Here is a 25619-nt window from a genome sequence, read left to right on the forward strand (position 1 = left end):
CACCTGATAGTGCTCAGGGCTTACTCCTGGCTCTGTGTTAGGAATCACTCCTAGCAGTGCCTGAGGGACCATACGAGATTCTGGGAATCGAACCAGACGCTGGGAATTCCCCATGTGCCAGGCGAGTGCCCTACCTGCAGTATCATTCTGGCCCTCACCACAAAATTTTTGTTTTTGGGGGCCATAGCAAGCAGTGCTTTGGGGTCACTCCAAGAAGTGGGGACTCAATCACAGATAATGCTCCAGTCGTTGAGCTAGCTCTCTGCCCCCCAACACCATTGTTTCAAATCTAGTTTGAGTTTTCTGCCAAAAAGATTTTACAAAGGTGATAACCAGCATTTTCACATCTTATTTTGGGGTCAACTCCTGGCTCTGCACTCAGGAATCACTCCTGGTGGGCTCGGGACCATATGGGATGCCGGGGATTGAACCAGGCCTGCTTGTGTGCAAGGCAAGTGCATTACCTGCTGTACTCTTTCTCTCTAGCCCCAAGTAAGATTTCTCCCTCAGCTCTTCTTAGCCTGCTTTGAGGCATCCTGGCTGAGAGTTGTCTGCCTGCCCAGGACAGACTGTGAGTGCCTGGTGCGGGTGGGATTCCGGGCTCCCGCATTCTATCAGGGACAGTCTGCTCCTGTGATCTGTGCTCTGGAAATACTCCACAAATGGGAATCTTCCCAGCCGCATGGCCCAGCTGGCTAACCAGACTTCAGGGCGGGAGGGAGTGAGCAAAGCAGCTTGGGGCTAACCCCTGCAGGACTGGGGTATCATGTGAAAAGTTGGTCCTTGGGGTTCTGGGAGTTTTCTTACCTTCGGGGGGGGGGGGGGGTATGAGAATCAAGGGTGTGTAGCTGGAAGAGAAACAGGAAAGGAGCAAGAACTGGAAGGCAGACAAGGCTCCTCCCTGCTGCCGGGAGGGGCAGAGGTGAGCAGATGCCAGGCGGGCAGAAGCAGAGCCCAGGCTGACTACAAACCACTTACATTTCGGATTCCTTTATTTTCAACCTGGGCTTCCTGGGCAACGACCTAGCTATGGGACAAAAGCGTTTGCTGTGCTTTTCCTATGTGCTGAGCCCTGGAGGAGCGAACAGGGCGGGCCAGATCTCAGGGCCTGCCCAGATGCTCCCAGTGGAAGCTGAAGGTCTCCAGCCCATTGGCATCCTGGTGTTTAAGGCCACTTTTAGGTAGGGGGTGGGGGGTGTGTTTTGGCAAGGGCGGAGTGTCCAGGCCTTTGACTTTGAAGAACTTTGGCCCCCTGCGAGAGTGACAGTGAAGACAGTCTCGGCGATGGATGGGGACTTGGGGGGCCCTCTCCCTCTGGAGGGACCCCCAACTTACAGCAGTGACAGAGTCGGTGGGAAGGCCACCGGGTCCCCTCTGACAAGGGGCAGAAGTAGGGGACAGGAAGTTGGGGGCCCCGGAAAGGTGAGACTGGAGCCCCCGGGAGAGCCGGAACCCCTCAGGCAAGCAGAGGCTCGTCCTCCACTTCCACCACCCAGACGCTGGGCTCAGCCAGCGGCACCAGCAGCACATCATCCTCGTCCTCTGGGGGCAGGACGGTCGGGTGGGGTCCAGCCAGGGGCCGGGGAGGCCCTGGGGGGCGCAGGCCAGGCAGGAGGCGACCTCGCAGGGCCTGCACCACTCCGGACAGCAGGGACGGCTCCAGGGGCCCTGAGGGCCTCGACCCTTGGGCCTCGGGGGCAGTTGGGAGGGTGGGGGCCACACTGGCCGATGGGAGGGGCGCCTTGGCGGGCAGAGGGGGTGCCTGCTCCCCATCCTGCCCACCCACCGCTCCTCCCTCAGGGGCAGGGCTGGGGCTCCCCTCGGAGGCCTCTGGGGGCGCGGTGGAAGGTGAGGCCTGGGGCCTGGTGTCGGCGGTTCGGGCTGGGGTGCTGGCCCGAGGAAGCAGGCCCCAGCGGCGGAGGCGGCGCACCAGGCGGCGCACGGAGCGACCCCGCTGCCGGCGCCGGGTACCCGGGCCGGCACCTGGGGTGATGTCTTGGCGCAGGATCTGCAGCAAGGAACGCAGGTTGCCCAGCACTGAATTCTGCACGGGGAGCAAGCAGAGATGCAGGTCAGAGGGCTGGGTTGGGGGTGCGGGGTGAGGGGACACAGGGGGCCTGGGCCAGGAGCAGGGGCGCAGACTTACGTCGCTGGGGTTCTCCGTGGGGAAGTCCTCCACAGGCGGGATGGCGCCCTGGGCGATGAGCTGCCCGTAGGACGGGGGCGCCTGCTGCTGCACCATCTCTGCCTCCATCCGCGACAGGGGCGCAAAGATGCTGAAGGAACGAGGAGAGGCAGTTACGAGGGGGGCCGTCGGTGGGTGGGGGCTAGCCCGGCCCGCCCCCTCCTGCCACAGTCAGCCCTGAATAACCAGAGAGGTGCCGCAGCTGCCCCAAGTGGTGGGAGGTGCCCCACCCCCTGAGCCGCTTTCCGGCTCGAACCCCAGGCCCAGGATCCAGCTGGTCCCCAGCACCCGCCCCCCCACCACCTCACCTGTACTCCTGGGTGCGGATGGCATAGAGCTTGCAGGTACAGCCCAGCGCGATGACCAGCAGCAGGCTGCACACCAGGCTGCCGATGATAGCGGCGGTGATGACCTTGCGTGGCAGGGCATAGGAGCAGTCCCACTCGTCGCTGCCATCGGCGCAGTCCGGCTGCCCGTCACACACCCACGTCTCGTACACGCACTTCTCGTCGCGGCACTGGAAGTTGCCTGGCTGGCAGTGGCGGCAGCGTCGCTCGTCAGCGCCGTCCACGCAGAAGGTCTGGTAGTTGCAGCGGTCAGCAGGCAGGTAGCAGGCGGTGGCTGTGGGGGACCCGGCGGGCCCGCATGGGTAGTGTCCCGCGGGGCAGCCCGGGCAGTTCTCCTCGTCTGTGCCGTCGGCGCAGTCCCAGGAGCCATCACAGCGCTGCGCCTCGCTGTAGCAGCGCTCCCCGAGGCCCTCGTCAGCGCCCAGGCCCGAGCCGAGTCCACAGGGCCGGTCCCAGGGCAGGCAGTAGCCCCTCACGTGGTAGGTGGCATTGAAGCCCCGGCCACTGCTCCAGGCGACCGTGTGGTAGGCCACAACGGCCTGCCCAGAGAGCGTCTCCACGGTGACCGCCTTGCCATTGCTGAAGTGGGTGAGGCTACGCAGCAGGCGGGGGGTTTGCGGGGGGCCGGGGCCATCGTACACGTGCACTGCATCTCCGTAGCCCAGATCCAGGGTCGTGAAGCGCACCGCCAGCCGCCGGCCATCGTGGGGGTCCAGAAGCCAGAGGCAGGACTGCGGGTGCGAGTCTGAGGTCAGGTGGGAGTAGCCGGGGGAGGAGAAGACCCCATAGAAGTCTTCCAAGGTGTGGTTGCAGCGGGGGGTGGGGCTGGGAGCCGGGGTCAGGTCCGGAAAAGGGTCAGAACTGCACCCGGCCTCGTCAGAGCCATCGCCACAGGCGTCCTGGCCATCACAGCGCTGCCAGGCGGGCAGACAGCGGTGATTCAGGCACTGGAACTCTTCCGGCAGGCACATCAGCCAATCTGCGGAGGTGCAAGGAGAAGGCGGTGAGGCCCCACGGGCACCACCCCTCCCCACCCAAGCCGCCCAGTGGGCACTCCTTTCCTGCCCACCTTGGCTGTATGAGAGCAGGAAGCCCTGGCCCATGGGCGCCCTGCCCCCCAGGTAGGTGTAGGTGATGGTGACGTTGCCGCCAGGTAGCTGCAGGGGGCTGGCAGGCGCCTGGCACAGGGAGATGAGTGGCTGCAGAGGGGAGCGCAGGAGTAAGCGCTCTGAGCCACAGGCCAAGTGCAGCTTCTGGAACCTACAGGGGTGGAAGAGGAGACACGAGATTGCAGACCACCGTTGGCTCCTTCATCCCTGGGAGGTGTGTGTGGGGGGTGGTCCCCTTCCATCTCCAGAGGCACGACACCAGCTTCTCACATTCCAAACAGCTACGTGGAAACCCAGTGAACCAGATTCCTGTGGATCCCTGGCATCATGCGAGACCCTAAGCTATGTCCCAGTGCCCTTTGGAAAAAACTGGCTTGGGTTCAGGGGCTGAGCTAAGAGCAGATGCACGACTTTTGCAGCTGCTGTGGCAAGTGCACCACTTGTTAACGGGCACTGGCAAACACCGTGCAGGCCATTCACCAGATCTCACCATCACCTCCCTCGCAGGGCCTGGTAATCGGGCACCTTGGCATTCTGTCCCAACTACCCTTGAGGCTGCCCTCTCCTTTTCCTTACCCTTTCTGGGCGCACTCACGGGAAGTGAACTGGGCAACACAAACAAACGGCCTGATACTCAGCCTGGGGCCCAATCCCATGGTCCATGGTCTGAAGGAGCCCCAGGAGACCTGGTGTGTTTAGAAGGTCTGGGGAGGTGCAAGGCTTGAGGCTGATTCAAGACTAGCTCTAGGCTGGCACAACAGGTAGGGAGCTTAACTTGCTCGTGGCTGACCTGAGTTTGATCTCCGGTATCCCATATGGTCCCCTAAGCACCTCCAGGAGTGATTCCTGAATGCAGAGCCAAGAGTTACCCCTGGATATCACTGGGTTATTTTTTGCCCCTCCCCCCAAAAGAATCCTTTGAAAAGAAAAAACTATTTCTAGAGAGATCCTTGTCCCTCAGGATGATCTGGATCTAAGTGAAATGACTTAGAAAGTCAAGAATAAGCCATAATGACTAAGACGGTCCAGAACAGGCAGGCCAAAGGTTTGAGGGCAACACTGACCACAGGGATAGAAAGTCCTTAGGGGGGCCAGAACCATAGTACAGCAGGTAGGGTACTTGCTTTGCATGTGGTTGACCAGCATTCCATCCCTCGCACCCCATATGGTCCCTCAAGGAGTGATCCTGCCAGGACTGATCCCTGAGCACAGAGCCAGGAATAAGCCCTGAGCACAGCTTGGGTGTGGACCAACTCTTCCCCACCACCACCAAAAAAAAAAAAGTAAAACTCCTTAGAAGGGACTGTTGAAGGCCTTCCATGGTGGTGGACAGTAAGCAGCTGAGAGGAGGAACAGGGGGTTGAAGAGCTCAGTGGGGCCAGAGCATACGCTGTGCAAGAGCGAGACCCAGGTTTGTTTCTGGATACCACAGAGCACTGCTGGGAGTGTCACCCAAGAGCCACTCAGTGGGTTGTTAGAAGCCCTTGAATACTGCCCTGTGTGCCCTCACCCCAACACAAAATCAAGTTATTAAGAGGCACAGGGCTGGGCCCCGCATCTCACCTGATGGTCACCGTCTGCTCCCTGCTGCCCAGGATGAGCCAGGTGCAGTTGGCAGGGGAGCCGCGGCTTTCCCGGCCCACTGGCCTCTGCAGGGTGCCCTGCACTGACAGCACTGCTGGGGGCGCCTCACAGGCTGCAAAAGAAAAGGTGGGGAGCCTGGCTGTCAGCACCGGAGTGATCCCCCCCCCCCTGCTGCCCAGGCTCTTCCAGGAGCAGAGACACGCCCCATCAGTCCCACGTGCAGCAGAGTCTGCCGGCTTCCTTTCCGGAAGCGACAGCACCAACAACACAGGTGGGTTAGGTGCGGGCCACGGAGCCAGGAACTGCCCATCCCCCCCAAACACACACATACACACACACACTACACACACGCGCGGATGCGACTCTATCTCTTCAGGGAGACTCAACTCTGGCCGAGGACCTAAGCCAGAATAGTTAGGAAAGCCAAATAGCTCCCAGCTACTGGGTCCCGGTTCTCCCTCCGTGAAAGGGCGCATGACCTCCCGGCCACAACTATGACAGGGACCCGAGGAATTCAGGGAGGGTCCTCGGCTGGGTCCTCCCTCGGCCCCTGGCCCCGAAGGGGTGGCCCCGGGGCTCCGACTCACCAGGATTTGGGAGGACAGCCCGGTCCGGGTGCGCCAGGGCGCCTCCTGGAGGGAGAAGGAGGAACAGCAGAGGAGTCACCGCGAGTCCTCACCTGGGCACCTGGCTGGGGGCCGCGGGGTGGGGGGAGCCACGGGCGCGCCGGCTCGCGGCGGGGAGCGGCGGTGCGGGACGTTGGGGGGGGGGCGGAGTGGGGAGGACGGTGGGCAGCCGGGCCCGGGGGGTGGTCCGGGGCGCGGGGGCGGCTGGACACTTCCGGGACCCGGCCAGGCTCGGGGGGGGGGGGCGCAGCGGGGAGGGCGGTTGACAGCCGGGGGTTCTTACCCGGGAGGAGGAGCAGGAGGATGGCCGGCAGCATCCCGACGCGTCCCGGGGCGCCCCGAGGGTCAAGGGGCTTCGCTCGTCGACGGGGTGGACAGGCGGCGCCGCGCCGGGAGCCCAGGGCCCCCCGCGCCGCGTCTAGCCGGGGGCTCCATGGCCCGGACTCCTCTTCCCGTGCTCGGGGTGCCAGGGCGGGGGGCGCTGAGGCGGCCGCGGCCCGGCAGCAGGGGCGGTGCCACTCGCCAACTTCGGAGTTGTTTTCCCCCGGGACCGGCTCCGAAGTCCCCGGAGCGGGCCCCGAGGCCCGGGCCGCCGCGCCCTCCCCGCCCGCACGCTGCGAGCGCCCCGGGTCCCGGCCTGGCCGCCACCTGCTGGCGCTGGACGCCACTTCCTCTTCGGTCCAAACTTTGCCGACTGTCAGCCCCCAGGGCCGGCCCGGGAGCGGCGCCCCTTCTCCAGCGCGTCCAGCCGGCGAAACGCAGCGGGGAGCGGAGGAGGGACGGCTCGGCCCAGCGAGCCCGGCCCGGCGCAGGCGGCACCTCCGCCAACCCCGGGGTTGGGCGAGCCGGGCGGAGGGGGCGGGGACCAGCTGGCTCCACCCCTGCCAGTCACCGCGCGGGTCCCGCCCACCGGGCGCTCTTAACCCTTTTCCGGTCCCAGGAGTCTGTCCCGCCGCTCCCCAGGAGCAGGCGCCCTACCGCCCACCCGCTCCCGGATCGCGGCCCTTTCGGCGTGACTTGCTTTATTACAGGACACGGTTGTCGAAGGGCTCCTGCTTGCTCCGTGGCGGTCAGAGCAGGTCTTTGCGCTGCTCTGCTCCCAGAGCCTGAGCGCCGGCCGCCCTTTTTTCATGGGGCGCCTCTATTAGCACAATTACCACGCGGTGCTAAAGCTATTTTGTTTACTCGTCTCTCCCGCCCCGCCCCTTGACTGGAAACTGAAACTTCTGTGTGCGTTTGGGCCTCGACTGTTTACCTTTGGACCCACCGAATTTCTTTTTCTGCTGAGACTCAGTGGAGCTCGATAGGTGGTGACCCACGGAAGCAATGTACCCTGGCTCAGACCTGCTCTGTGACCTGGGGAAAACCACTTCACCTCTCTGCTTCCCTGGTGCAAAATGGGTTAATAATAGCTCGACTTCCTCCTGAGGCTCTTGTGAGCACCCTGGGAGAGAATGCAAAAGGGCATATAGGAAGTGCCATGCCTGGCCACAATTGTTATTAGTCACTGAAAATATTTTTAACTTATGTGAGCGTGGGGTTACTGGTTTCCTGTGGCCCCAATATGTATTATTACTTAAAGAAGAACAAATACAGAACTTTTTTTACTTTTCAGGCGCTCGACTCAAGCACTTTTCCAGTGTGTCATTCCTCTCCACGGTCTGGGTAGACACTAAGGTCACACCCATATTACAGACAAGGAAATTCAGTATATTCACGTTTAAGCCTTTTGCCCAAGATCAGAATCTAGCACAAAAGAAAACAAAAGTTTGCACCTGGGCAATCTGACTCTGGACAAAACACATATCATTTTTCGTTTGTGTTGGGGCCACAATCAGGAGTGCTGGATGGGGATACGTAGGAGGGCTGTAGCCTACAGCTCTGTGCTTGGGGGTCATTCCCAATGCTTACAAAGCTTGTCTTAACTGGGTGAACTATCCCTACGGCCCTGTTTTTTAATTTAAACATTTTTGTAATTGAAATAATGTTGGTTTAAAACAATGTGTAGGAGGAATGGAGATCTAGCTCAAAGGACTAGAGAGTATTTGTTGTATGTTGCCGTCCTTGGTTCTATGACCCCCAACCCCCATATGCTTCCCCCTGGCTAAAAGGAAACAAACAGAACAAAAGGAAACAAAACACTAACAATAGGTAGGTTTCAAGTATATAGATTATCTATATTGTCATCTGCATATACTCCATTATTGTCAGTCTATTTTCTAAGTCTAGTTTCTGGGCTGGGCTGGAGAGAGACCTCAGAGGGCTGAGCAAATGCTTCTTTTACAGGAGGTGGGTTTTATACTCCAGGTCCAGGTATGGCAAACACACTGTCACTGTCCTCCCATTGTTCATGGATTTGCTCCAGCGGGCCCATCTCCATTTTGAGACTTGTTGTTACTGTGTTTGGCATATCGAATATATCAGGGTAGCTTGCCAGGGGCGAGATACTCTCGGTAGCTTGCTAGGCTCTCTGAGAGGGGCGGAGGAATCGAACCCAGCTAGTCCAGGCTAGCTGTGCACAAAGCAAACACCCTACCACTGTGCTATCGCTCCACTGGAGGGAGAGAAATGATAAGGGTTAAGGCACCTGCCTTGTTTGTTGTTGATATCAATCTGGCATTGCATGTGCTCACATGAGCACTGCCAGGGGTGACTCCTGAACACCACTGATTGTGGCCTGAAACTCCCCCCCCTCAAATATCCCCACCAAAAAATATAGTTTCCAGGGACCCAAGCCATGGTACATCAGGTAAGTTGATAGCTTTAGATGTAACTGACCCCTGTTCAATTCCTGTCATCCCACATGGTTCCCTGAACTCTGCCAGATATGATCCATAAGCACAGAGCCAGGAGTAAGCCAGCAGTATCACTGGGTGTGACCTAACGCCCCCCCATCTAGTTTCCATCTATTTTTATAAAATTTAGTAAGTTTACCCATCTCTAGAGTGTACATCCAGATCCATCCTGTTCTCTCCCTTTGATACAGTACACGGGCTAGAGCACTTGACTTGTACACAGCCAATCCAGGTTCAGTCTCCATAAGCCTATATGGTCTCCTGAGCCCTGCCAGAAGAGACTCTTAAGCATCGCCAGGAGTCCTGAGCACTGCCAGGTGTGGCCCAAAACCAAAATCAAAACATAACAAAAATATGGCACAAAGCAGGTCAGCCATAAAAGGGCATGTTTTCTTTTTCTTTTTTTTTTTTTCTTTTTGGGTCACACCTGGCGATAGACAAAGGTTACTCCTGGCTCTGCCCTCAGGAATTACTCCTGGTGGTACTCAGGGGACCATATGGAATGCTGGGACTCAAACCCGGGTCAGCTGCGTGCAAGGCAAATGCCCTACCCGCTGTGCTATGGCTCCAGCCCCAAAAGGGTGTGTTTTCTACTGAGAGTTTAAGCCCTACTTTAGCCTTTGGGATTAATAAGGGGTAAAAGAGAACCCCAAATATGGGAGCAGGATATTGGACAGAGGGAAGCAGAGCAAAGAAATTGGGGAAATTCAAAGTATTGAAGTCCTAAAAGTGATTTTGGAACTTTTAGTTGAGTCTTGACCATGTTCTCTGTTTTGTGCCAGGAATTCTGAACACTTAGCTTTAAGGTGCTGGTGGCTTGGTTGGAAAAAGTTTGGAGATATATATTTTTTTTAATGTAGGAGTACTGCTCTTTATTCAGCCACTGATTAGCTGATTGAATTGTGCATGAACTCCACCTTACTTTTTTTTTCATTTTTTATAATTTTATGTATTGAATCACCGTGAGAGCAGTTACAAAGCTTTCGGGTCTAAGTCTCAGTCATACAATGAAACACCCGTACCTTCACCAGTGCCCACTTCTCCACCACCAAAAACCCCAGAGTACCCCCATCCCACACCCTCCCCCTACCTGTAGGGCAGATGATTTCCACATTACTCTCTCTCTCTACTTTGATCACATTCAATATCTTGACACCAGACCCACCATTATTATTTGAGATTTTACCCCAACACTCAGATCTGCTGATAGGCAACAGTAGACAATTTGTGTTCTGTTGCTGGTTATGAATAACATATGATGTCACGTGGCTGCAGTTGGGCCATGTGATTTTGAAATTCTGAAATTTTAACACTAAATCTGGAGGGATTTCTGCCAAAAGCCAATGGGTTTCGGGATTTGCTCCTGAGTCTCTGGGATAATGGCCAGTGAGCAGCTTGAACAGGAGCCAGAGAGGCCATTCGTGGGCGATGACTTGGGGTCTCGTTGGGGTGGGGAGGACAGGCCCGGCTCCACCCCCATCCTGTGAGGCCCAACAAGTTTTGTTACTGTGGACCCAGACCTGACTGTCCAATGGCCTCTGGAGGATGACGGCCACTGAGCCGCCAAGGGGGAGCAGGCAGAGGGACAACACCCTTTCCCCCCTGGGGTGGCCTGGCAACAGTAACCTACTGCGTGGTTCGGATACATTTCTGCCAAAAGCCACTGGGTTTTGAGATTTGTTTCTGAGTTTCTGGGATCAAGGCCATTAAGCAGCTTGATCAGGAGCCAGAGGGGCCGTTCGTGGGCGATGACTTGGGGTCTCGTTGGGGTGGGGAGGACAGGCCCGGCTCCCCCCTCATCCCGCGAGGCCCAACAAGTTTCGTCACTGCAGGCCCAAGTCTGACTGTCCAGTGGCCTCTGAAGGATGACTGCCACCAAGCCGCCAAGAGGGAGCAGGCGGAGTGACAACACCCTTTCCTCCCTGGGGTGGCCCTGCGACAGTAACATACTGCGGGGTCCGGACGCAGTTCTGCCAAAAGCCACTTGGTTTCGAGGTTTGTTTCTGAGTCTCTGGGATCATGGCCATTAAGCAACTTGATCAGGAGCCAGAGAGGCCTTTCGTGGGCGATGACTTGGGGTCTCATTGGGGTGGGGAGGACAGGACTGGCTCCCCCCCGCATCCCGTGAGACCCTGCATGTCTCGTCACTGGGGGCCCAAACCTGACTGTCTGATGGCCTCTGAAGGATGGCGGCCACTGGGCCGCCAGGGGGAACAGGCCAAGGCACAAAACCTATTTCCACCTGGAGTGGCCCAGCACTGTTAACCTACTGCAGGGACCAGACGCATTCCTGCCAAAAGCCGCTGGGTTTCCAGATTTGTTTCTGAGTCTCTGGGATCATGGCCATTAAGCAGTTCAATCAGGAACCAGAGAGGCCATGCCTCCAATTACATAGCTGAGCTGGAGGTGGTTTGTGGGTGTGTTTCCCACATGCCTAACTTTTGGCCGTTTACTTTCTTGGTAAACTTTGCTCCAAGTTTTTGGGGTCTGGCCAAAGGCACAGCAGCAATTTTGGGGTATCTGGAAGTCTGAAGGTGCCATCAGGCTGCTGATGCACTTGCCTCACAGGTACAGATTGACCAGCTGGCGGCACCATACCCCCTGGAGACATAATTTTAAAAAGCCAGCGAGAGAGCTAAGAGATAGTATAATGGTTAAGCCCATGCCAGGCATGCACCTGACCCCAGTTTGATTCTAGCAACACAGGGTCCTTTGAGCATCACTGGTGAGGTCTTGGAGGCCCTCAGCATGGCCCACAATTCCTGAAACTCATCCTCAGACCGCTGCATTGAATTGCTGGCTTGACTTGGTAAAGAATCTCCATTTGGCTGGACTGGAGCAATAATAGAGTGGGTAGGGCATTTGTCTTGCACACGATCGGCCCATATTCTATCCCTGGCATCCCATGTGGTCCCCCTGAGAAACACCAGGAGTGATTCCTGAGTGCAGAGTCAGGAGTAACCCCTGAGCATCATTGCTGGGTGTGACCCAAAAAGAAAAAAAAGCAAAAAAAAAAAGAATCTCCAGTTGGATAGTAATTGCAGATGGTGCCCATGGGCCTCCTAATTACTGCTGGGAGTTAAAAAAAATAGCCAAGCAAGGGACAGAGAGACAGCACCAGGGTAAAGATGTTTGCCTTGCACGTAGATGACTCATTTAATTCCCGAAACTGACTCATCCTCCCCAGCACCCCTGACGTTGTGTGGACCCCTGAGCACCATATGGGGTGTCCTCCCCACCAGCTCAGAGCCAAGAGTAACTTCTGAGCACCACTGGGTGTAACCCCCAAACAGCAGCAACAACAACATGGAAAAAATAAACCAAGAGCTGGAGCACTAAAGAGCTCAAAGGGCAGCGCATGTGCTTTGTATGCCAGAGGTCTGGACTGGATTGCTCACCCTGCTGGGAGCAGCTCTCAAGCACTGAGCCAGGAGTAGCTCCCAGTACTGCTTGGTGTGCACAAAAAAAAAATAAATAAAATGAAACAGCAAAGAAACCAACCAGGCATTGGAGAACTCGCAGAATAGGGAGCAGGGAAGACCTCGGGGAGATCTCAGAGCAGGGCAGGCCAGCTCCCTCCCAGAGACCCAGGGGCTGGAGCGATAGCACAAAGGGTAGGGCATTTGCCTTGCATGCAGCCCACCCAGTTTGATCCCCAGCATCCCATATGGTCCCCCAAGCACCACCAGGAGCAATTCCTGAGTGCAAAGCCAGGAGCCAGGAGTAACCCCTGTGCATCGCTGGGTGTGACCCAAAAAAGCAAAAAAAAAAAAAAAAAAGACCCAGCAGCCACTCCCACCCCCCAAACCCGTGCCTCTGGTGGGACTGCCCCATTAAATAGTCTTGATTTTCTGGGGTGACTACTCTGAACTCTACCACACTGACATCCAGTAGTAGCACACCAGATTGGATGGGATGTAATGCAGAAGCCAACCAGTCTCCACTGACAAAAACATTAACACAGAAGCTGGCAATGAGAACTTAGTAGACCCTCAGACAAGGACTTAATGTCTCTGTGTTGAGATACAATACTTTCCACAGATTTTTTTCTCCAGAAGTATTTTTTGTTCATTCAATTAGTCTCTTAATGGCAACAAGCAACATCACTGTATCACTGTCATCCCATTGTTCTTCGATTTACTCGATCGGGCTCCAGTAACGTCTCTATTCCGCCCAGCCCTGAGATTTTAGCAGCCTCTTCTTACTTGTCTTTGAATGAGACCTGTTATTGTTACTGGTTTTGGCATATTAAATACGCCACGGGGAACTTGCCAGTGCAGGCGGGATACTCTTGGTAGCTTGCTGGGCTCTCCGAGAGGCATACACACACACACACACATATATATATATATATATATATATATATTATATATATATACACACACCTCTCTATGATTTGTTGCCTACTGTCTGAACCCCATCAAATATAGTGCGGTAATTATGGAAAATGGGTAGGGAGTGTCTTATGATGTGTTCAGGAATATGTTCACTCATATGTGAGCCTCGGCCAGAGTGTCCAGAAAGCAGCCTGGAGTGTGGCAGCAGTTGGGTAGTGGAAGTCAGCTGCTGGGGCTGGGTCCCTTGGGGTGGGGAGGGCTCTCACCCGTCCCCAAGTGAAAACAACCTGGCGCAGGAGTCCCGTGGCATGGTTATGGGGGGTCTCATTTTATGCTCCCTTCTGGGAGAAGCAGCAGCAAGTTCTGGAAGGTGGCTGATGAGATTATCTGGCACCGGCAGGGAGTGGTTGTGGGCTCAACAGGACCCGGGAGCAGAGATCCTCTGCCTGCTTCTCCCAGTATCCGGTAACCCAGGGGTCACACCCACAAGCCACTGCAAGCAACAAGCAACATAAAATAAATTATTATAGGCCTGATTAGGGGAAGACTTGAGGAGTGGCTGGGAAAACGGAGACAATGGAGGAGGAAAGGTGGCCATGGTGGTAGGAATACTGAATGCCTGTAACAAACTGTCATGAACAACTTTGTAAACCACGGTGTTTAAGTAAGGGGGCGGTGGGGCTGGGGAGCAGGAATTTCTAAAGGAAGCAGGAATGGTTGGGGTGAGAAGAGAAGGGCTGTTGGAGGACAGGGAATGGGAGGAGAGCTTTGGAGATGAAACGGAAATTTGCCAAACAAAACCAGGATCCATGCTGTTGGGAGCAGTCACCATGAACAGGAAGCAATCACAGGTTAGTGTAAACTCCCCTTCCTTAAATATTTATCAGAGATGGTCAGGAGTTGGCTCAGTGGCTGAAGCATCTGCCTGGCCAGCGTAAGGCCCGGAGTTCAATCCTTGGTGTCACAGCTGCACGAGTTTCCGTGATTCTGGCCACTCTGCTGTGTGTGCCGGGTAGCTCTGTGTTGGGGTCTCAGTAGCCGGCCTGAGACTTTAACTAAATCCCCTGAAAGAAAGAGCTGGCCCTGTTTACAGGGGCCCTGGGGCTTGCTCCAGCACTCCACACAAGCAGGCACTCTGGTTGAGGATGAGGGATGTAATAGTTACCATCAACCTGAGCTAATACACCTGGACCTGAAAGTGGGAGATGTAAATCATTAACTCACATCTGTATTGAGCCTGACAAGGTAAATGTGATACATGTGGATTGTCCCCTGAAATGTATGTATAAAAAACCCTGTGTGAGAGCTAATAAACGGATTGCTGATTGACCACCAGCTCTTTCCCCCGCTCCGCGAGGTTCTTTCTTGGAGATGGCGGGAGCCCGTGGTGCGCAGAGGGCCAGGGCAAAGGCTTCTCCCCGTCCCACTCCCTCCCCTATAGGGAGTAAGTCCGGCAACCAGGGGGATCATACTCCAGAGTGCCGGAGTTGACTGGCCAGGACCCTGACAGCTCTGTGGTTTGTGATTCCCACACCACCAGTGAATCCTGATTTCCAGCCTCCCTGCAACTCCAGGGCACGGCCCCTGGTGAGCACCACCACTAACATGGTGAGCAAGCACTGCACCCAGATATGTGGCTCCTGCAAACAGCACCAAGCAGGGAGGTGGCCTTGTTCATCACAACAGGAGGAAGGGAAGGGGAATATTTGGTCGAGTCATCTCCAAATGTTGTCCTAAAGTAAAGGCCCTCCCGTTGATCGTCGATTTGCTCGAGCGGGCCCAGTAACGTCTCCATTGGAGACTTTGTTGTTACTGTGTCTGGCATATCGAATACTCTCGGTAGCTTGCCGGGCTCTCCGAGAGGGGCGGAGGAATCGAACTCGGGTCGGCCATGTTGGCCGCTTGTAAGGCGAACGCCCTACCGCTGTGCTATCGCTCATGCCAGACACAGTAACAACAAAGTCTCCAATGGAGACATTACTGGGCCCACTCGAGCAAATCGACGATCTACGGGAGGGCCTTTACCCTACCTTAAATGTTGTCCTAGGAGTGAATATATGAGAACAAGGCCCAGAGCTGGTACTCTCAAGTTCCTGCTTTGCAACCTTGTAGAATATGGTGATGAGTTCAAAATCCCCAGTGTCTGATATGCACAAGTATGATCCTAGCGGCTCTGTTGTCTGTGATCCCTGATGTCACAAAGCGTATATCTGTCAGGGCCAGAAAGATAGTACAGTGGGTAGGGTACTTGTCTTGCAAAGGGCTGACTCAACTTCTATCCCCAGCACCCTGTATGATCCCTTGAGCATACCAGGAGTAAATCCTGGTGTCCCCGTACCTTAGTCATGAATTAAATGACTTAAGTTAGCCTGGATCCTGATTTTATTTTGCAAAATATTTTGAATTCAAATGAATTTAAGAAAATTATCGGGGGCAGAAAGATAGTATAGCCGGGGATTGGCTGCGTGAAGGCATGGGGCTTAACCCTATACTCTAATGAAATTTGACTAATTAAATTTATCTTTTTTGGTTTTTTTTTTTGTGGTTTTGGACCACATTCAGTGTTGCTCAGGGGATACTCCAGCTCTGTGCTCAGGGATCACTCCTGATGGGGGTGGGGGGACCATAGGGGGTTCTAGGGATTGAACCCGGGTCAGTCACATACAAGGCAAATGAAGCTACCTGCTGTACTATTGCTCTGGCCCCTGAAGAAATTTCAAAGCAAGTGCTAAAATAGCCTGTTTTTTTTTTCTTGAATGCTTAAAGTAAAAAATGAGACTAAAGAAAATAATTTTATCCAGAGTGATAGTGGGTCGGGTGCTTGCCTTGCACGTGGCTAACCTGGGTTCAGTCCCTGGCACCTTGTATGGTACCCTGAGAATCTCCAGGAGTGACTCCTGAGTTCAGTGCCAGGAGTAATCCTGGATCACCATGGTGTGTGTGCCCAAAAACCAAAACAAAAAACAACTACCAAAAAACCCCAAAACTTCTCCTGTGACCTCAGACATAATATAGTAGATAGCAGGGGTATGGTGCCGCCAGCAGGTCAATCTGTACCTGTGAGGCGAGTGCATCAGCAGTCTGATGGCGCCTTCAGACTTCCAGATACCCCAAAATTGCTGCTGGTTCTTTGGTCAGACCCCAAAAACTTGGGGCAAAGTTTACCAAGAAAGTAAACGGCCAAAAGTTAGGTATGTGGGAAACACACCCACAAACCACAAACCGGCTCAGCTATTTAATTGGAGGCAAGGCCTCTCTGGTTCCTGATTGAACTGCTTAATGGCCATGATCCCAGAGACTCAGAAACAAATCTGGAAACCCAGCAGCTTTTGGCAGAAATGCGTCCGGTCCCTGCAGTAGGTTACTGGTGCTGGGCTGAGACACGCAGGGCCTCACGGATGGGAGTGGAGCCGGTCCTGTCCTCCCCACCCCAACGAGACCCCAAGTCATCGCCCACGAATGCCTCTCTGGCTCCTGATCAAGCTGCTTAACGGCCATGATCTCAGAGTCTCAGAAACAAATCTCAAAACCCAGTGGCTTTTGGCAGAAATGCGTCCGGACCCCACAGTAGGTTACTGTCGATGGGTCACCCCAGGGGGGAAAGGGTGTTCTCACTCCGCCTGCTCCCCCTTGGTGGCTCGGTGGCCATCATCCTCCAGAGACCATTGGACAGTGAGGTTTGGGCCCGTAGTGATGAAACTTGTTGGACCTCACGGGATGGTGGTGGAGCCGGTCCTGTCTTCCTCGTCCCAAGAAGACCCCAAGTCATCACCCACGAATGGCCTCTCTGGCTCCTGATCAAGCTGCTTAATGGCTATGATCCCAGAGACTCAGGAGCAAATCTCGGAACCCAGCAGGTTTTGGCAGAAATCCCTCTAGATTTAAGTGTTAAAATTTCGGAATTTCAAAATCACATGGCCTTACTGCAGCCACGCGACATCATATGTTATTCATGACCAGCAATAGAACACAAATTATCTACTGTTGCCTTTTCAGCAGATCTGAGTGTTGGGGTAAAATCTCAAATAATAATGGTGGGTCTGGTGTCAAAATATTGAATGTGATCAAAGTAGAGAGAGAGTAATGTGGAAATCACCTGCCCCACAGGTAGGGGGAGGGTGTGGGATGGGGGTATACTGGGGTTGTTGGGGGTGGAGAATGGGCACTGGTGAAGGTATGGGTATTTCATTGTATGACCGAGACTTAGACCCGAAAGCTTTGTAACTGCTCTCACAGTGATTCAATAAATAAAATTATAAAAAATTAAAAAATATATATATAGTAGATAGGGTACTTGCCTTGCATGCAGCCAATCCTGCTTTGATCCCCAGAAACCCCCTGAGCCTTCCAGGAGTAATTCCTGAGTGCAGAGCCAGGAGTTACCCCCGAGCACTGCCGGGTGTGGAGTCCAAAAGAAAATAATTTAAAAATGGAGTTGTTAATATAAATTTAGAAAATCCTTATTACTACCTAACATGCTATTACTTTAATTCATTTGTCATGTTTTTTTTTGTCTGTTCCTCTCACACATACACACACAAAAAAGTTCTAGTCAGGGGGGGAATTGCTCAAAGGAATGAGATCTTGTTTTGCATACAGGAGGCCTTGGTTCCAATCCCCAACACCATATGGTCCCCCAAGAATCACTAGAAGCAACCTCTAGCAAAGCACTGGGAATAGCCCCAGAGTATTGCTATAACAAAGAAACGAAACAAAAAAACATATATAAGAGTTTCAGCAGGAGGAATAGGGTAATGACGTAGAAAGTGTGCCATGAGCTCTTTAGCTAAGAGATGTGCCAGCGCAGGAAGTGAAGCCCCTGGTGACTATGCGTTTGAGTGCAGCAATGAAAGGAATGTAGACCTCAATTACTTTTGGAAATTCATATAGATTACTTTTTGAAATCCACTTAACTACCCAGTGTATTGGGTATAATCCAACATGCAAATCCTAAAAACTTTATTGAAACTGCATTGAGTATGTGAGGGATGAGGGGAGATTAAAACAAAGGAATGGGGTTGGAGTGATAGTACAGTGGTCAGGGCACTTGCCTTGTATGTGGTCAATCTAGTTTCAACCCCTGGCAGCCCATTGGTCCCCCAAGCCCCACCAGGAGTGATCCCTGAACAAAGAGCTAGAAGTCAGCCCTGAGCACAGCCAGGTGTGGCTCCCCCAACACACACACACACACACACACACACACACACACGCACGCACACACACGCACACACACACTAAGACAAGGCAACATAAAACCAGACCAGGGAGATGATTTAAATTGTTGAGCAGAGGCTGGAATAATAGTCCAGCAGGTAGGGCATTTGCTTTGCATGCCGCTGACCTTGGTTCAATCCCTGGCATCCCATATGGTCCCCCAAGCACCACTAGGGATAATTCCTGAGTGCAGAGCCAGGAGTAACCCCTGAGATTGCTGGGTGTGACCTCCCCCCCCCAAAAAAAAAACCAAAATAAAATAAGAAAGTTTTTTTAAAGGGGGACCATAGTGATAGTCCAGCAGATAGAGCTCTTGCCTTGCACACAGCTAACCCAGATTCATTCCCTGGCATCCTGTATAGTCCCCTGAACAACTCCAGGAATAACCCCTGAGCATGCTGGGTGTAAAAGCAAATACAATTAAAAAAAAAAAAAAAAGAAATGGCCTTAAAAAAAAAGGATTGAGCATGTGCACGCCCTAGGTTCAGTCCTCATCACTACCGTATGGTCCTCTCAGAACTGCTGGGAATGATTTCTGAATATCATTGGCTGTGGCCATCCCCCCCCCCAAAAAAAAACAACCCAAATAAACAACAACAATAAAAGTAAAATTAGGACCAGAGAGACAGAGAGAGCTCCATGCACGATGGTCTGGAGAGCACTCTTTGCATGAGAGAGGTCCAGATCTGCTCCCCAGCACTGCATGGTCCCCAGAGTCCAGAGCCAGCAGCAGGCCCAACTGTTGGGCCTCCAACTGTTCAACCCCACCAGTCTGAAGGGCAGAAAAGGGAACAATGGAGCCCAAGAAAGGGCTAACCTAGTCCCCACCTTTTGAGGCCGCACGGAGGGCAGGGAGGGTTGCAGAGGCTTACCTTTTCTGAGCGCGGCACTCTGCCCTGACTTTGTAACTCACGGGTTTCAGTGCGGCCTTGCTCTTCAGAGCAAAAGCACAGAGACTCCCTGGAAGCAAGTTGCTTTGATACCATCAGCCTAAGAAAAGGAAAGCAGAAGCCTGAGGGTGAAGAAAAGGACTGAGAACCTTCATTTTTTTTTGGTTAATTTTATATTTGGGGGCTGCACCAGGTGGTACTCAGAGCTTACTCCTGCTCTGTGTCCAGGAATCACTCTTGGTGGGGCTCTGGGACCATCAGTGGTGAACTGAGTCCGGTCGACTGCATGCAACACAAGTATCATTGCCCTGGCTTCTTCACAGAAAGGTTTTTCAAGGAGCTGTTTCAGCGACTGGTGAGATAGGAAGGGGGGAGGGGAGCAGTTAGGAATTTGCCTTGCATATGACCAATTCCCAGCACCTGACACAGTCCTGTGAGCCAGCCAGGAGTGACTTCTTTGTCCAAGGCCTGAGCGGCTGATCCCTGAGTAAACTCTGAGCACCGCTGGATATGGCTAAGGAATAAAAAAAAAGGTGGGGGGAGAGTTGTTTCAGTCAGTGCTTGAGCTGGGATGCAGATATCTAGACTGGATTAAAAAGAAATGATTGGTGGAAGAATGAAGATAGCTTTTGATAAAGCTTGGCCTGAGAGATGAGGGGGAAACAGGGAAAGTATTGAAGACTAAAATGGTTTTGGAGGGCTGGAGTGATAGTACAGTGGGTAGGGCGTTTAAAGCCTTGCACACAGCCAACCTGGGTTCGATTCCCAGCATCCCATATGGTCTCCCAAGCACCACCAGGAGTAATTCCTGAGTGCAAAGCCAGGAGTAACCCCTATGCATCGCTGGGTGTAACCCAAAAAGCAAAAAATAAAATAAAATGATTTTGGGAAAGTGCCCTTCAAGACAGCAGAGTGGTGCACATGAAGAGAGGGGAACTGAAGACCCCAGCTTGTGGATATGGGAGCGAGTTTCCTTGTACTTTGGAAGAAACAGAAGTGGGGTCTTGGGGTCCCCTCTGAAGTCTGAGAGCAAATTCAGTCATACCCATTTTGTGGTCCCCAGAACATTTCAAAATTAAGAAATACTAAGATAGTTTGAAAATACTTGGTGTATTTAATGGTGTGATCTATGTATGCATGTATGTATACATGTATGCATGTATATGTTTTTGGTTTTTGAGCCACAGCTGGCAATGATCAGGGTTGAATGTTGGCTCTGCACTCAGGAATTACTCCTGGTGGTGCTCAGGGGATCATATGGGATGCTGGGGATTGAACCCAGGTGGCAGTGTGCATGGCAAATGGCCTGCCTGCTGTACTATTGCTTCAGCCCCAGAAATTTTGTTTGTTTTTCAGTCTGAAAACCTGGATGGGCCTTTCAAAATTTTAGAATTCCTGGAGCATGTGGCATCTCATACTCTATATACTACTGATATACCAGGAGTAGCATATCACATTAAAAGAGATGTAAAGTAGAAGGCAACCAATCTTGATTAAGAAAATATTAACATACATGTAGTAGTATATTAGTAATCTCTTATATAAGGGTTTAATTGCTCCAGGGTGAGATATGACAATCGTCATATACTTTCTTCTAAGAAAAATCTTTTTGATCATATTTAGGGAATTATTCACAACAAGCAATTTAAAATAAATCATTTAGGGCCTGCTATTGGGGCAGGCTTGGGTGGTGGTTGGGAAAATTGAAAATAATGATGGTAGGATTGGTGCTGGAATATTGGATGTAATAAATCATCGTGAACAACTTTATAAAAATAAACTTGAATTTAAAAAAAACATTGGGGTGGTGTTTGGGTCACATGTAGTACTGCTCAGGGGTCACTCCTGCGTGTAAGGCAAGCTCTACCCACGGGTCCCTAAGGGACTTAATTTATTTATTTAATATTTATTTTTGGTTTTCGGGTCACATCCTGCGGTGCTCGGGGGTTACTCCTCATTCTGCACTCAGGAATCATTTCTGGCAGGCTGGAGGGACCATATGAGATGTCAGGGATTGAACCTAGGTTGGCTAGGTGCCAGGCAAACACCTCACCCGCTGTTCTATGTCTGTGGCCCCAATTAGGATTTCTTTCTTTCTTTCTTTTTTTTTTTCTTTTTGGGTCACACCTGGCGATGCACAGGGGTTACTCCTGGTTCATGCACTCAGGTATTACTCCTGGCGGTGCTCAGGGGACCATATGGGATGCTGGGAATCGAACCCGGGTTGGCCGCGTGCAAGGCAAACGCCCTACCCGCTGTGCTATCACTCCTTTCCTTCCTTCCTTCCTTCCTTCCTTCCTTCCTTCCTTCCTTCCTTCCTTCCTTCCTTCCTTCCTTCCTTCCTTCCTTCCTTCCTTCCTTCCTTTCCGCAACAAAATCTAAGAGCCTTCTGAATTTGAGACGGGATCAGTGTTCTGGCCTCCGTGGGGTTGAGGTCAAGAAGACAGGTGCAGTTTAGGGGTGTCACCCTCCCAGCCCATGAGCATCATCTCTGAAAGTCTGAGAAAAGCGTCCCAGAAGTGTCTCACTCCTGGAGCTCAAAGGAGACCCGACGGCCGGTGGAATTGGTCAGAGGTGTCTTGTCGTAGTGTCGAGAGGTGCAGTAGCCCACAGAGACTGACCAGGACCGCAGGACACAGGCAGCCTGGAACGGTGAGTGGGCGAGGCGTCCACTTGGGGGCAGCGTGGAGCTCCCAAGGTGCTCAAAGGAGAGGGCAGAAGAACTCCCCATCTTCCCACCTGCGGCCCCGCGGCTCTTACACCTCTTGGACTCGCGGGGTCTTTGCAGGTTATTTACTAAGCAGGGGGCTTAGGGGCAGAGGATGGAAACTCTAATACTCCCTTCTCTGCTACCGGCTCCACGGCACGTCACCCTATTGCACCTGGAGCCCGACCCCTGTAAGTGCAGGTGTCGTGGATGCAGATGTGGGAAAGGTCCACAGAGAAGAGGAAGGACGGTGCGCCCTGGGGGGCCGGCTCAGGCTGCCGTTGCCCCCACCCCGCTTTGTTCGGGTGTCTGGGCTAGGGGGTCGTGCCCACACCCAGCACAAGGGGGCGCTACCAGCCTGCAAACCCGTGCTGCCGGCGTCCGGCGCTGGAGGGAGCGTGGGTTGCAGAGTAAGCTGGGTGAGTCTGGGGTCCTGAGGCCACCCGGAACTCACCCGCGCTCTGGCACGGGCCGGGGTGGGGGCTGGAATCCAGGTGAAGTAGAGCCTTTGGGGACAAGGGACGCGGAGCTTAGACGGAACTGCAGCCTGCAGGGGCACGTTGGATGGAGGTGCAGGGAGTCTGTTGGGATTTCCACAAGAGTAGGGGCAACGCAACCCAGCACCGCCCACTCCCCAAACAGGGCCCCCCCGGAGACTCAGGACCGGCTGCTCGGAGATATCTAGAGACAAAGCGGTTCTGGTTTTATGAATCTCTTTCCCGCCACACGTTTCCTTTCTTTTCTTGTTTTTTTGGGTCACATCCGGTGATGTTCACAGACTTATTCCCATCTCTGGGCTCAGCGATCCCTCCTGGCCGCTACTGGGCAGTCTCGGATGGTGGTTGGGACCGCGACCACCACCCAATAAGGGATGCCAGGGATTCAACACCGGTCAGCCACATGCAAGACAAACGCCTTACTTGCTATACTATCTCTCCAACCCCATATATATTTTTCTTTCTCGTTTTAACCTTAATTTTAAAGACTGAAGTGAGTACAGTGACACTTTTTGCTTGGTTTTGCTTTTTTGGGGGGAGGGGGTCACACCTGGCAATGCTCAGAGGTTACTCCTGGCTCTGCATTCAAGGATCACTCCTGAGTGGTGCTTGGAGAACCATATGGGATGCCGGGGATCATATCTGGGTTGGCAGCGTGCAATGAAAATGCCCTCCTCGCTGTACTACAGCTCAGACCCTGAAATGCAGTGAAATTTATAAGCCTGTGTGCACTGTAGCACTGTCCTCCCGTTGTTCATCAATTTGCTCAAGCGGGCCCAGTAACATCTCCATTGTGAGACTTGTAGTTACTGTGTTTGGCATATCAAATATGTTTGCCGTACAGGCTAGATACTTTCAGTAGCTTGGTGGGCTCTCTGAGAGGGGTGGAGGAATCGAACACTGCTCAGCCGAGCCAGCCGCGCGCAAGGCAAACGCCCTACTGCTGTGCTATTGCTCCAGCCCTGTGTGCAAATTTATAAAAATACACCCAGCTTAACTGTACAGCTCAACGATTTTGCACCCATGTATGCAGACACAATACTTATGTGCATGTGTAGATAATGATTATGTATTCACAACTACTGCTGTTTACTTGTGTCTAGCACAGGGCTGGAAACTCAAGCCAACATACTTTTATGGATGGGCTCCTGAGGGCCTAGCATGTCCTGTTTTTTAAGAAAACTGAGGACAGAACATGTTTAGATGGTGACTGAGGGTGGCGGACGGCGGATTATTGTGAATCAGACTAGGAGAAAAATGTGACTCTGCATGCCTGGTGGGCATCCGCCAGATGCAGGAACTGCTGCAAACTGCCACAGTTTTGGAATCCCAAATGGGATGAAGGTTTTGCCCGTGTCTGCATGTTCCAACTCACAGGTCCTCAGAACCAGATTGTCTGAGGCAAGATTGGTGGTCCTGGCAGCCCCGTTTTTAGCATAGCTCCCGACCCTAGCGGCCACGAAGGGCGCTTTGGGGAACTGGTCTCTGGTCTCTGGTCTGGTGCGGCTTGTCCCTGGAAGTGGGGTGAGGGTGACGCCTCTGACCACAGGCTGGATGGAAGTGAGCTGGAGCCTGTCCCGTGTGTGTGAGTCTGCGCGGCCTTCCCAGGCAGCCGTTTTGTTTCCCTCTTGGTGGTTTAGCCGGGCCTTGCCCCACCCAGACCCCATCCTGCCCCTAAAATCAGGGAAGTGCAACAAGCGGGAAGTGGGGTGAGTGGGCAGGAAGTGGCGTGCAGGGAGGCAGCTCCCAGACTCTGCCTGGTTGCAAAGTCAATGGACTACTCTAGGCACTCAGAGGAAGCCCTTCCGCCCATTCACCATGGCCAGGACACCTCTTCTGTCCCCTCCATTCCCAGGTGTGGGAGCTTAGGGACAGGAAGCTGGTCTCCTCTTTGGCCTTGGGGCGCTGACCTCACCCTGGATGGACAGAGGCGACACTGAGCCCCTAGGGTATGACGACAGTCCTGGCCGGGCATGCCAGACCATAAACTGTCATAAACTCCCCGGTCCGGACTGCAGAGGGGGCTGGGCTGGCGGAGGGCGGCTGGCCTGGAAGGAGCCGAGCTGAGCCGCTGCGTGGGCCTGGGGCCAGAGTGGAAAGTATGTGTGTGAGCTCATTTGGAAGGTGGCCTCTGGCCAGTCAGCCCGCTCCCTTCCAGGCCTGCCGCCCAGCCCCCTCCCAGGCTGCCTCCGGGTCTCCCCAGCTTCCCAAGATGGTCTGGGCGAGGGCAGAGCCCCTAAGCCCAAGCCCCACCCTGCCTGCGAGGTGTGCAGGAATTCAGATTTGGAGGTGGTTAGGAAGCGGGTGCAGGGTCTCCAGACCACGGGGCAGAGTGGCTGGAGTTTCCTTGGAGCCTTTGGCAGTGGAATCGTGTCCCCTGGCCATGCCTCACCCTGTACACAGCCCAACTCTTACCCCCTCCCACCCTGAGTTGCTGCCCTTGTGTCCTCAGCTCCCGTCTTCCCTCAGAAGACCTCTTCCTGCCCCCAGAATGGGAGTTGGCTTGGCAAGATAGATTTCCCCAGGGTAGCGCCCTTGCCCACCCTCCCCCCCCCCCCACCTGCCAACAACCCCCTCCCTGCAGCTAAGTGCCACCCAGACACACAGGTCACTGACCCCCAGGGCACACGCTCTCACACGGCCACACAGGGGCCATCCCAGGAGAGGTTCTTAGGAGACAGGGTCAAAATGAGCCTGGACAGAAAAACAAGGCAGAAGGCCTTGGCTCCTAGTTTATTTTTTGGGCTTTGGGTCATACCCAGCAGTGTTCAGGGATCATTCCTGGGTGAGGCCTGGGGGATCTTATGGGACACCAGGCACTGAACCTGGGTCAGTCGTGTGCGAGGCAAGTGCCTGACCCCCTATTGCACTATTGCTCTGGCCCCTTGGCTCCTTGTTTGGGAATAAGGAGCCTTGAGCACGTCTTGCCTGAGCCTTGATTTCCACTACATGGGGTGGGGGGGGGGGGGGGAGGATGCTGGTGCCCTGTGTCACTGATGACTCTGAGAGGATCTCAGCCTCTGTGGGTTTCTCTCACTACCTCCTGGTCTCTGAAAGGGAAGTGGGGGGGAGGAAGGGGGAGGGGAAAGGGAGGTTGGCATTGGGGGGAAATCCCACTCTGTCCTGTTCTCTGGCCTCCAGAGGAGCCAGTTCCCCTTAGACTGTCTCTTCACTTCCTACCCCTGCTGACCTAGGGCCTGACAGACCGTCTTGGAGTTGCAGGCTCAGCTGGTGGCAGGAACCTGGGGAAAGGAGGTAGTGACCACGGAACCTGGGGTCCCCCTCTGTGCGGGTGCCTTGGCAGACAGAGCACGCCCCCTGTGCCTCT

General features: G+C 53.9%; 2 protein-coding genes across 3 annotated transcripts in view; both read right to left on the reverse strand.

Annotated features, from left to right (window-relative positions):
• CUNH14orf119 (chromosome unknown C14orf119 homolog) overlaps nt 1-25619 on the reverse strand; it is a 275876-nt gene that overhangs the window by 231127 nt on the left and 19130 nt on the right. The gene's annotated exons all lie outside the window — the stretch shown is intronic.
• Nucleotides 959-6676, reverse strand: LRP10 (LDL receptor related protein 10). 2 transcript variants are annotated; one of them, XM_056134424.1, is made up of 7 exons: nt 6135-6676; nt 5813-5857; nt 5205-5337; nt 3602-3792; nt 2494-3511; nt 2147-2276; nt 959-2044 (listed from the first exon to the last, which is right to left on the reverse strand). In XM_056134424.1, the coding sequence occupies exons 1-7, from the start codon at nt 6166-6168 to the stop codon at nt 1457-1459; spliced, it is 2139 nt and encodes a 712-aa protein (XP_055990399.1). In that variant the 5' UTR covers nt 6169-6676; the 3' UTR covers nt 959-1456. The 2 variants fall into 2 exon arrangements, with proteins under 2 accessions (XP_055990399.1, XP_055990400.1); XM_056134425.1 differs by lacking the exon at nt 5205-5337 and having other exon boundaries at nt 960-2044.

This window comes from Sorex fumeus, unplaced genomic scaffold (genome assembly GCF_029834395.1).
Source record: "Sorex fumeus unplaced genomic scaffold, SorFum_2.1 ptg000098l, whole genome shotgun sequence".
Classification (NCBI taxonomy): Eukaryota; Metazoa; Chordata; class Mammalia; order Eulipotyphla; family Soricidae; genus Sorex; species Sorex fumeus.

Bases quoted from the DNA above. Each gene is read 5' to 3' on its own strand.
- LRP10 (XM_056134424.1), bottom strand. From the start codon at position 6,168: ATGCTGCCGGCCATCCTCCTGCTCCTCCTCCCGG. The intron at 5,338-5,812 runs GTGAGTCGGAGC...TTTCTTTTGCAG, and splicing joins GGCTGTCCTCCCAAATCCTG to CCTGTGAGGCGCCCCCAGCA. The intron at 3,512-3,601 runs GTGGGCAGGAAA...GCACCTCCGCAG, and splicing joins CCTGCTCTCATACAGCCAAG to ATTGGCTGATGTGCCTGCCG.